At 41.0% G+C, this 12,406-nt stretch overlaps 1 protein-coding gene across 2 annotated transcripts in view; it reads left to right on the top strand.

Annotated features, from left to right (window-relative positions):
• Positions 1-3,182, top strand: part of RASA2 (RAS p21 protein activator 2) — a 70,186-nt gene extending 67,004 nt beyond the window's left edge. For both annotated transcript variants that reach the window (XM_069973934.1, XM_069973935.1), the window contains 2 exons: positions 1,233-1,413; positions 2,406-3,182. In XM_069973934.1, coding sequence (XP_069830035.1) covers positions 1,233-1,413; positions 2,406-2,436 — 212 coding nt within the window. In that variant the 3' untranslated portion in view covers positions 2,437-3,182. The remainder of the gene's footprint in view (positions 1-1,232; positions 1,414-2,405) is intronic.
• Positions 3,183-12,406: the final 9,224 nt, after the last annotated feature.

Below are 12,406 nucleotides of genomic sequence, written 5' to 3' on the forward strand. Positions count from 1 at the left end.
ATTTATATTTATAATGACCCCTGCAGGCAGAGCAGTGCAGTGATGGTTACAGGACTGCTCCCAGTGCACCAGACTGTCTCATTAACATATTCAGTAAATGTAACTTTCACCATTAATGGGGCAGCGTAGCTTCTAAATAAAGCACACTTCCTGTTCCCTGTCCAATTAGAATCTATCCATATAGATCCATCTAACCTATTGATTGGTGTCAGAAAGTTTCATAAAGATTTGTACCTTACTTCTATTTTAAAAATGTCCAGTCTTCCAGTTCTTACCAGCTGCTGATGTCCTGCAGGAAGTGGTGTATTCTTTCCCATAAGACATGGTGCTCCCTGCTGCCACCTGTGTCCGTGACAGGAACTATACAGGGCAAGAGAAGTTTTCTATAAGGATTTGCTATTGCGCTGGACAGTTCCTGGTATGGACAGAGGTGGCAGGAGAGAGCACTTTGTCAGACTGGAAACAATACACCACTTCCTGTATGACATACAGCAGCTGATATTTACTGGAAGACTTTTACAAATCTGTATAACTTTCTAAAATCAGTTGATTTGAAAGAAAAAGAAAATTGTCTGGAGTACTTTAACAGGGCATGAGAACAAGCCTTAGGGTACTATTACACGGGCCAATGGGGGCCCGATCAACAATGTAAACGAGCGCCGATCTGCTAGATTGGCGCTCGTTTACTGGGCCTATTCCACGGCCCGATAACTATTTAGCGAGGGCTGCAGGGACATTGTTACCGATGTCCTTGCAGCCCTTGTTTAAACATCATACTTTACGTATCGAGGCTGCAGGTCTTGTCCTGCGCGCAGCAGCAGCTTCGGTGCGCCCTGTCTGAGCTGACAGACCACTCAGCCAATCACTGGCCACTGCAGTCCTGGCCAGGGGTTGGCTGAGCGGTCTGTCAGGTAAGACAGGCGAATTGGGCCGATTTATCGCTCCGTGGAATAGGCCCCTTATCCATATGGCCTCATAGGGCATATAGACATCATGGGAGAGGTGTCCCTGATCTGGACTCTACAGTGTAAGCCAGAACCGACCGCTGGACTGTACAGTCAGCTCCCATACTGGTAGGCTCAAGTCCTGCTGATCAACGGGATTGGGGAATATATTGAAAGGGGTTGTTGCTGGTGACCCCTTTAGATAACATAAAATAAAGAGAGGAGGGAGACCTCTTTTGTTAAGCATTAATAGCCATTTGTACTGATGAGCTTTACCTTTCTTTCCAGAGGCCTGTGCGACCATGGCTGTGTATCAGGGCCCACAGGAGCACAGTGATTACCACTTCACTATAGATGATTCTGTGGAAACCTTCAAGACCCTCCAGCAGATTAAAGCCATTGTTGAGAAGTTGAATGAACCTCACGAGAAACACAAGAAAGGTTCTACCAATGCAAAATACGGCAGCCAGTGAGTATTCTATTTATGTTGGTATTGGCTGTAACAGTGAGGAGAAATTTAAAAGGGGTAGTTCATAAAAAAAAATTTTTAGATCCACTTGTGCCAAAGATTTGTAATTTACCTCTATTAAAAAAAAAAATAGGAAGTGGCAGGAAGTGACGTATTCTTTCCAGTCTGGAGAGCAGAAGACGTTTTCTATGGGGATTTGCTGCTGCTCTGGACAGTTCCTGACATGAACAGAGGTGGCAGCAGATTGGGAGATACAGCCAGGGAGAGACCACGGCAGCCGTGCCATTACCCCCCCCCCCCCCCCCCAAGCCGTATTTCCATTACGAGACTACCCAGATGGCCGGCAAGTAATTTACTGCGTCCTTTTCCTGGCCATAACTCCTGATCCCAGCGGGTCTTTGCTGGGACCTGGTGGGATCAATAACCTTTGACATGTCTGACATTTCAAAAGTTATTTTCAGTGATCGGTACTCTTTATTGAATATTTTATAGAGAAGATTAGTAGCAATAAAAGAGCACTGTGCATGTAAATTTATGTTCACGGTTTCGGGAGAAGCTCTGTGCTGCTGACCTGAATTACTCTGTTTGGTGTGATCTCTGAGCTACTAGTATAATATCAAACAACTAGCGATGTGAGCCACCAACTTATATTCTGCCTAAGACAAAGCAGTATGTTAGCACACAATGTGATAACCCAAACACAACCTAAAATATCCCAAAAATGCCTGTGCACCCAGCAGGCCCTATTGCAGCCAACTTCCATAGTGAGTATTGTGGGAAAGGAGACTGTTATCAGTAGTGTTATCCTCATAGTATACATGGCTCCTAGTCTAGGTCAGTGCGACATTCTCAGGCATTACCTGGCTACTGATATCCAGAAATTTGAATCATTAAGAACATTATTACTTTAACTTGTTTTCTAGCAGGGAGCTCATATCGCCTTTCCATCTGGGCATGGTGTCCTGTAAATCCTTTTCTGTTTTGCCTTACAGAGAGAATCCAATTGTGGGAAAAGGCTCATAGCACCCACAAGAACGTGGGCATCTAGAACTGAAAGAAAATATTGCCAGAAGACAATTCACAGTCATAATTGGGGCTGGAGATTTGTAACCACTTGGCTGGAACCTCTCAAATTTTCATTATAGGAAAACTTTCAATGACGTTTGGATGTCTTGGTTGAGAGTAGGAAAGAGCAATGAGGTGCCAGTATCTTCAGCAGCCAGGGATTGATGATGATGATGATACACGGGATGACCTTCTTACTGCAGGCAGTACTTTTGCTTAGTACAGATACTGCCTCTTATTTCTCAGTCACATTCCCTGAGGGTCACACCCAAGGTTTCAATCCTGTATCCTTGTCCTGGCTGCGGTGACCTAGCTGTGTAAGGATACACCACTCTAAGGACAATGGGATATCCGTCCAGTGTGCTGGGCATTGTGCCATCCTACAAGGTTAAGTGTAAACCTTGGGGCACACGTAGTCGCTGGATGAAGTGCAAGGCCAGTTTAAGAAGAGTAATAGAGTAGGAGCCCATAAAGAAACCACACTAGACTTCACCAACTATCCCAGAGCTAAGCAGATCAGGGCCTTTAGACGGTACACATTGTTTTTATCGTTTTGTATTTTTGTTTGGTTTAGTTTGTCTTTCATATTTTGTTTTTATTTTTATTTTTTTTTAATGAAGACATTAGGAATAGACCCACTAAAACAGTACAAGCCCAATGGTGCAAATTTCTCTCTGTACCACCATATGACCTTACAGGTTAACCTGGTCCTTATAATATATATATATATATATATATATATATATATATATATATATATATATTATATATATATATATATATATATATATATATATATATATATATATATATATATATATATATATATATATATATATATATAATATATATATATATAATATATATATATATAATATATATATATATAATATATATATATATAATATATATATATATATATAATATATAAGGGGCCATGTTGCCCACCACCATCTTGACAAACTAGCCTTATTTTACCAATTTGGGTAACTTCAAAGGACGCGTCGAGCCGCTGTAACTTGTTTGGGGTAGTCCATATTGACTACATGTGTGGTGGAGATGTGTTTAAACAAATGAAAGCAAGCTGATTTTTATTTTTTATTTTTTTTAGTGGGTCAAAAAGGGATATGACCATTTAATGTATGCACCGTCCTTGTAAAAGGCTGCTGTAATGTAAGGACTCAGTTTAGCGCATTGCTTGACATTACGTTAAACGCAGTATGTCCTTGTGGTGGTAATCTCGGTGACTTGGTAAGGTCAATACAGTGGGCGCCATGTACTGCAATGCATACACTTACATTCTCTTTCCATTCAGAATGCCCGGGAATGAACACTAGATGGGCCATGGGCCATCGCAAATATGATCCGCCTAATGTCTTAATGCTAATTAGTATTGCAGACACGGTTTAGTAGTATAAAGGCAGTTCAGAATATGCAGAGCTTGCATGGAAGGTTTATATCCCTGATGTCTCCTTCATGATAGCCACTAAGTGCCATAGCCACAAGAAGCCGCTCTAGGGAAAAGGGATGCCCCTAGCAAATACTGCCTAAAGCGCAGGTGGCATGTATGACACATGCATCGCATTATAGCACAGAGCATTCATGTTTGGCTTGGCAGGCATATTTTATAAACACCCCCCCCCCCCCTTTTTTTTTATAAACATCCCAGAATTTTTAGTTAATCTGATACTGCACCCATTGTCTTTACAATAGGAATGGCTTACGCAGGGCAGCCACTTTCCTTACCACTCTGAGCACTTTAGTAATCTGCTGTGGCCGGATTACATGTGGTGTTTTTTTTTTGTTGTTTTTTTTAATATAAGATGCATAATGTATCAAGTTGTTTTCTTCGTTACGATCAGTTCCATGATCAATGCTGTAATTTTGTTAATGATAAAAAAAAAAAAAAAAATCATTGGGGAAAGAAGTGTTTTTTTTTGTTTTTTTTAATGTTTAGAAGACCAAAGATGATTTATAATCTTTCTGTATATATTTATTTTTAAGTCTTGCTTTCATTGTGGAAAATATTTGAGGTTTGCTTGTGTCAGTATTATGAAAAACAGGTACTGCTTTACTCTGCCTTATCTCGGTATAGAGGGATTAAGCTTTTTTTCTTTTTTCTTTCTCTTCCTGGACCACAGGTCCCTCTGCAGATTTTCTAGGACCACCAAGTGTTGCACTGTTTTGGTGGAAACCTTTACATGCAGATTAGGGCTTTAATCTGTTCCCACACAACAAAAAATTAGGACCAGATATTTGGTTTGTTCTAAAGAGTGGCACTGTATGATGCATGTTTCTATGTGCTAATACAAAAAGAATGTGGACATAGGACAAAAAGTCACATTAAATAATGTGTTCGGTCTGTAACCATACTGAAGAAGAGCAGACCCATATATGAAAGGATGTCTTTTTTTTTTTTTTTTTCATTTTTGCAAGTTAAACCACTTAAAGGATTTTTCCCACCTCAGGATAGTGGATATGTTTATATTTAGAGATGAGCAAAACTACGGTAAGTGCCCTTTCACAAAACGCTGAACACTCTGCATCTGACTCCCAGAGGCTGAAGAATATGGATGCAGCCCTAGGGTTGCATCTACTCCAGCCAATGAAAGTCAAATGTTGAGTGTTCAGTTTTTCGCAAGACTACACTTACTATAGTTTCACTCATCACTATTTATGATGATGGAGGGGATCAGAGTATAAAGACTCTCCAGGATCTCGAGGCATCTTAACATAGCGCTGTGGTCATGCACATGCACCACTACTGCATTTATTGTTTATGGGAGCTGCTGAAGGTAGTGGAGTATAGAGCTTGGCGATCTCCAGCAGCCCCTATAGACAGTGGAGTGGCGGTAGGCACACACATGGCCACTACACCATTTCAACAGGAGCTTCAGGACCCCCATTTATAAAATTTGTCCTGCTGTCATGCTTATCCCGTATTCTCCAGAAGGAGAGTTTACACATCTGTAGACAACGGTCTTGGGGTTATAGCCCTTGTCCATATATTTCTATGTGTCTTTCTCTAGGGCTCATGGCCCATTAACAGAGCCATTTGAGGGTTTTTTTTAAAGTATTTCACAGGTGATATAATTATACTCAGTGCATCGGGTGTTCTTTTGTATGGGAAATCCTCAAAACATGACATGGTGGGCCATGAGGACTGGAGTTCAGAAACACTGCTCTAGGAGAAACATTATCCCTTTGGTCCAATGATGACGGGCCTCTGCAGCCAGCCTGCACCCTGCTCTGTAGTAATGAGGGGCAATAACACCAGACTCTGGTTTGTTGTCTACAAATTGGTAAGACTCTCCTTCTGGAGAGTTTTCTGGTTTGGCTTGCGTTCCCAGTAGAGCATGCTCGAGTGCGATTGTTTGGCATTAGAATACAGGAAGCTTAAGAATTAGGATGCAGCCCTAGGGAGTTGGGGAAAACAGGGTTACAGACAGGCTGTATCCTTGTTTTCCCAGCCTCCCTGGGGCTGCATCCAACCACCGGTATTCTAAGATCGAACGATTAGACTTGAGCATTCTCAAGTTGCACTCATCTTTAATTCCCAGTCATGTCCTAAGGCTTCTTATCAGAGTCAAATACTGACTTGAGGGGAATGCTACCTCCAAAGGTGATTTCGGAGAGCTGCTTTGCATATCCTTCCCTAAATTCCCAGCAGAACATGAAGTCTCCACATGTCTTTATGACGCTTATCTCCAGGAGGAACATTATCCATTTGGTCCCACAATGGTGTGACAATATCTTTTAAAATAAATTGTGACTTTTCTGTTTGCAGCTTGCTTACTTGTCTCCATGGTTAAGGACTTTTTACATAGGCCGATTCTTTAATGTCCACACAATTTATTGTGCTTTTCAAAGGCACTGCATGTGAGCACTGATCGGCAATCATTTGTGTGTATACACTGATCTATATCGGGCCGTATAAAAAGACCTTTGCTGACCCCAATTTAGTGTGATTCTGTAGTTGTCACCCCCTTTTATCTGACCCCGCCACAACTATCTGTAGGTTACAGAATAAGGGAGGCAGAGGAAGGAGAGACATGACTACAGTATTGGACTGTTCAGAGTTTCTTTGTAGTCTAGAACTACAGTAACGCATACATGTACAAGAAGCTGTAGGCACAAAATGGCAGATATATATTTTTTTTCTTTTTTCTTTATTTAAGACTGTAGGTTGCCTTTTTAAAGTGTCACTGTCATAATTGAAAATCTAAATCATCAGTAGATGTGATATAAAGCAAGTCTTCAATATACATTTATTTTTATTTTTTTTTGTTGTCATGCTTTAAAACAAAGCTGAACTTACCAGAAATTAGCTGCACCTTCTCCCTGGCTTCGTAAATGTCTCCCATGAAGAAAGTCACGGCTCGACGTGTCCATCAATCACATGACTGCCTTCTCTGCAAGCGCTTAGATGGCCTGGGATACAATGGACTTTCTTTGCTTAGACTCTTTGAGGAAAAAGTTAGAACACAGGAAGCGCCGTGTTTTCCATGATGACTAAAAAAAATAATAAACGTAAATTACAAACTTTCTTTATATCACATCTACTGTTGATTTAGGTTTTAAAAGTTATTACTACAGTAACACTTTAAGACAACTTCAATTTCAGGCCTACAAACCATTATTTCCTAATTTCCTGACATGTGCAGCCATACTGTATGTACAGCCAGATTATTTTATTTTCCAATAAGCAATAGGAAGTGACAATCATTCTTCTTAAATTGTCCTTCAGTAATCCTGAACATCCGCTTTTACTGAATGTCGGATAAATGTTGCAATTTGTTACAGTGCTACTCTGTACAAAGGATAACAGTACATTTGCAGTCCAACCCAGCTCCAAAATTCAGTTTACATGGTCCCCACTGGAGAGATCATGAGTGCATTCTGACTGGCAGCTTGCAGTGTACTATCTAGGTTTTAAGGTGGCTATACACGTTAGATAGGATTAAGTACCCATACACTTCAAACAAATATTGGCTGAGTCTCCCGACTTTCATCTGGCTTATTGGCAAATACTTTCTTACATACCTTCTTTACAGATGATTATTGGGCAAGATTTAAGATTCTTTTGGGTGAAATCTTAAGTTTTGATCTTCTCATCTAATGTGTATAGGCACCTGTAGTCATTGGTTGATTTAACTGGGCACTGTCGCTTCCAAAAACTTATGACGTTTCCACACCTTGTTGCCTTTTCCTTCTCGCTACAAGAGACAGTCTCTGTTGTATGTCTGAGACACAGATTGTGAGGGGATCTGGGCTGGGGATCGGTGGGGTTGGATAACTGATAGTATTTTTGGCTTTTGCTCAGTGTAAAACTTTAAATGTTTGTTAAGATTTTTTTTCTGTAGTTTTATGCTTCAAAATTTATTTATTTTTTATTCCCCATTCAGAAGGTATATAAGGCAACATGTGACTAACATTATAATTGAATTACTGTTCTGGTATTTTCCTCTTGCTGGGAACTGTAACCAGACATCCGTCTGCTAGTCCTATGAATAATGTGTAGGTTACCTAGCTCTCCAGCTGCTGAACTACAAGGACCAGCATGTGGCAGAGAAGCTTATGGTGAGATGCTGGAGCAGCTGGTGTTCGGACCAGGTGTAGAACATAGACTCATATGTCTGCATGGTCCACATACTGTTTTCTTATTTGTATAATGTAAAGCAAACTTAAGCATCAGAACAATCACTTTCTTATTCGTGTGAACAGGGTATTTTTTTATTTAGACCAATATGGCATTACACACAATGTTTCCATTTGTTTTGTAATGTTTCCATTTTAGCTTTGTGTCACTTAAAGGGTTAGTAGAAAGCTCCTGATGCCCTCCCATAGGCAGAGCCAGTGTGGACCCGATTGTCCTCTGCGCTGGGATCATGGCATGGGCACTGCCAGTTCCTGGGACTGAGAGCGATTTATTTTCCCACATTGCTTTTTTGCAAGGCTTATTTTCACCTCGCTGTGAAGTCTAGCTCTGTCTTTTAACCTTGAGAAGTTGTGGAAATGTTTATTTTAATTGAAAACTTTTATTTTCTCATCAGTTCATGTTTGTTCATTTTTTTTTTTCCTTTTGTAAACTACTGGTTGGAGAAGAACCTCTACTGAATAAAATTTCAGAAATGAAAGCTCAACAATAGCATGTATTTATTTATCTGTATGTGCAACAAGATATCTTTCTTTACACGTGTGTGTTTGCTTTATGCACTTGCTTTCATATATGCAGATTATAGTTGGATAGATATAGAGTGTTATAAAGAATAAAGGGGTTATCCAGCGGAAGTCTTTTTCTTTTCAAGTCAACTGGTTTAAGAAAGTTATATAGATTTGTAATTTACTTCTGTTTAAGAATCTCAAGTCTTCCAGTACTTATCAGCTGTTGTATGTCATGCAGAAAGTGGTGTATTCTTTTCAGCCTGACACTGTTCTCTGCTGACGTCTCTGGCTGAGACAGGAACTGTCCAGAGCAGCAGCAAATCCTCATAAAAAACCTCTCCTGCTCTGGACAGTTCCTGTCCCGGCCAGAGATGTCAGCAGAGAGCACTGTCAGACTGAAAAGAAAATATTTCCTGTTTGACATACAGCAGCTGATAAGTTTGAGAAGACTTGAGATTTTTAAAGTAAATTACAAATATATATAACTTTTTGAAACCAGTTGATTTAAAAGAAAAAGATTTTTGCTGGATAACTCCTTTAAGCAGAGGCAGTAGCTCCAAGAAGCAGAGTTTAGGGAACTGTATAATGTGCTTGTAATTATACTGAAATTTATACACTGATCAACTTTCAAAATAGCTTTGACCCATCAAAGCATGGACTCCGCAAGACCCTTTAAATTATCCTATGGTATATGACCCCAAGATGTTAGCTGCAGACTCCAAGTCTGGTGAGTTGGGGTCCAGGGCCTCTAAGGATCAGACTTAACCAGGACAGATTTTCTGGACATGTTAAGTTTTAAAGGTCAACATAATACCTTTTAAAATACTGTATCGGGAACAATCTGTGGTCAATGAAGTCTGCACAACAATGTGATGGGGGCAGCATCCCTGAGCCCCTACTTACATGGTGGGTCCCCAACCACTATGTGACCACTAAATCTTTTTGATTCCCAACTTTTTAAATGGGCAAAAAGGGACATCTATGGTTCATTGTGTGACTGTTCCACTTGCACATGCATTTCTATATACTTAAATACTTTTTAAATTTGTTTTATTACATGATTAGATCAGAATATGATCATGATCAGAATATAACAGATTGCAGCTAATGAGAGTTTAATACAGAGGAACCAAATGTGGCAATGTCGAAAGTTTATCCATGCAAATCTATTAAGTAGGTCAAAAAGGTGGCCTGTTATAGAACAAAGAGGATCAGAGTTATGTGGGTCAGAAAGTGCCCAAAAGAGGGACACTTGGGAGGTATGCTAAAGTCCTAGCTTTAATGTCTACATATCCCTCTACCATTACAGGGGTAGATAGAAGATTAGAAAAATATGGCTGCCTTCTTCCACTCTTGTCCACAGTTTGAATATGGTTTTGCAGATCAGTCGCCTTGAAGTGGATGAGGCAGAGATGTCATACCACACACCGCCTGAGGACAAGGGTGGTGCTGTTTTTGCAGTAAAGCAGCAATGTTTCCTGAATAACTCCCTTTAAAGAAGTCATCAGCTCACTGTCACAGTAAACACTAAATACGCCCTCAGTGAGTGAGCCCTTTGCTTAATACCACATTCGGACAGGTACCTTTTGACTTCAAGCAGATCAGTGACCTTGAAAAGAGCAGCATGCAGAAGAATATGATCTGTGTCACCCCAGTAATCCTATGTGTATACATCACTGCTAATAGTGAGCTAATGCCCAAAAAGTATTCGATCACTATAATCTGTGATCTGCATACAGAGGATTACAGGGACAAAACAGATTGTTCCATCCCAATTTACACTGGGTCCCGGATAATAAATGTAAACTAGATGTGCAAGAACATCCAAGGTTCTCAAACCATCAACTGAGAACTCCCCCGAGTTGTGATGATGTAATTGAAAGGGGGGGGGCTGTCGCGGCTGATGGACCAGCTGCTCAGCCAATCAGAGGTAAGTTAGAACTTGTAATCTTTTTCCCCCCCTGCCGGCTGCCGGATTTTGTAATCCGCCAAACTTCTCCTTTAGTTAGTTCTGGAGTCAGATTATTAGCTGGCTGCTGTTGTACTCAGTGCCTCTCTGCTCTGGGTGCCTTGAAAAGCTGGATCAAGTCCTGGAAAACTTCTCCCAGAGTGGAGTGGCACAGACTTACAAGGCAGCCGGCTGATAAGCCGACTGCCAAGCTAATAAAGCGCTCTGCTTTGTTAATACTGTAAAGATCCTCTCTAAATATCACCTCATTTGAGGGATCAGTTACATTCTGTCTACAGTCATGGCCAAAAGTTTTGAGAATGACACAAATATTATAATTTTACATGATCTGCTGCCCTCTGGTTTTTATGTGTGTTTGTCAGATGTTTTTATCACATACAGAAATATAATTGCAATCATATTATGAGTAACAAAAGCTTATATTGACAGATAGAATGAGTTAATGCAGCAAGTCAATATTTGCAGTGGTGACCCTTCTTCAGGACCTCTGCAATTCTCCCTGGCATGCTTTCAATCAACTTCTGGACCAAATCCTGACTGATAGCAGTCCATTCTTGCACAATCAATGCTTGCATTCTGTCATAATTTGTTGGTTTTTGTTTGTCCACCCGTCTCTTGATTGACCACAAGTTTTCAATGGGATTAAGATCTGGGGAGTTTCAGGTCATGGACCCAAAATCTCTGTTTTGTTCCCTGAGCCATTTAGTTGCTTGCTTTATGGCAAGGTGCTCCATCATGTTGGAAAAGGCATTGTTGATCGCCAAACTGCTCTTGGACGGTTGGGAGAAGTTGCTCTTGGAGGACATTCTGGTACCATTCTTTATTCATGGCTGTGTTTTTAGGCAAGACTGTGAGAGAGCTGATTCCCTTGGCTGAGAAGCAACCCCACACATGAATGGTTTCAGGATGCTTTACAGTTGGCATGAGACAAGACTGGTGGTATCGCTCACCTCGTCTTCTCCGAATTAGCTGTTTTCCAGATGTCCCAAACAATCGGAAAGGGGATTCATCAGAGAAAATGACTTTACCCCAGTCCTCAGCAGTCCACTCCCTGTACCTTTTGCAGAATGTCAGTCTGTCCCTGATGTTTTTTTCTGGAGAGAAGCGGCTTCTTTGCTGCCCTCCTTGAGACCAGGCCTTGCTCCAAGAGTCTCCGCCTCATAGTGCGTGCACATGCACTCACACCAGCCTGCTGCCATTCTTGAGCAAGCTCTGCACTGCTGGTAGCCTGATCCCGCAGCTGAAACACTTTTAAGAGACGGTCCTGGCACTTGCTGATCTTTCTTGGAGCCTTTTGAGCAACAATGGAACCTCTCTCCTTGAAGTTCTTGATGATGCGATAGATTGTTGACTGAGGTGCAATCTTTCTAGCTGCGATACTCTTCCCTGTTAGGCCATTTTTGTGCAGTGCAATGATGACTGCACGTGTTTCTTTAGAGATAACCATGGTTAACAGAAGAGAAACAATGATGCCAAGCACCAGCCTTCTTTTAAAGTTTCATTCTTACTTAATCATGACAGATAGATCTCCAGTAGAGATGAGCCAACCGGGTTCGAGTATATCTGAACCCAAACGAGCAGCATTTGATTAGCTGGGGCTGCTGGACTTGGATAAAGCTCTAAGGTTGTCTGGAAAACATGGATACAGCTAATGACTATATCCATGTTTTCCACATAGCCTTAGGGCTTTATCCAACTTCAGCAGCGACCGCTAATCAAATGCCGAAAGTTCGGGTTCGCATGGACTCGAGCATGCTCGAGGTTCGCTCATCTCTAATCTCCAGCCCTGTCCTT

The sequence above is a fragment of the Dendropsophus ebraccatus genome, chromosome 6 (assembly GCF_027789765.1).
Source record: "Dendropsophus ebraccatus isolate aDenEbr1 chromosome 6, aDenEbr1.pat, whole genome shotgun sequence".
Classification (NCBI taxonomy): Eukaryota; Metazoa; Chordata; class Amphibia; order Anura; family Hylidae; genus Dendropsophus; species Dendropsophus ebraccatus.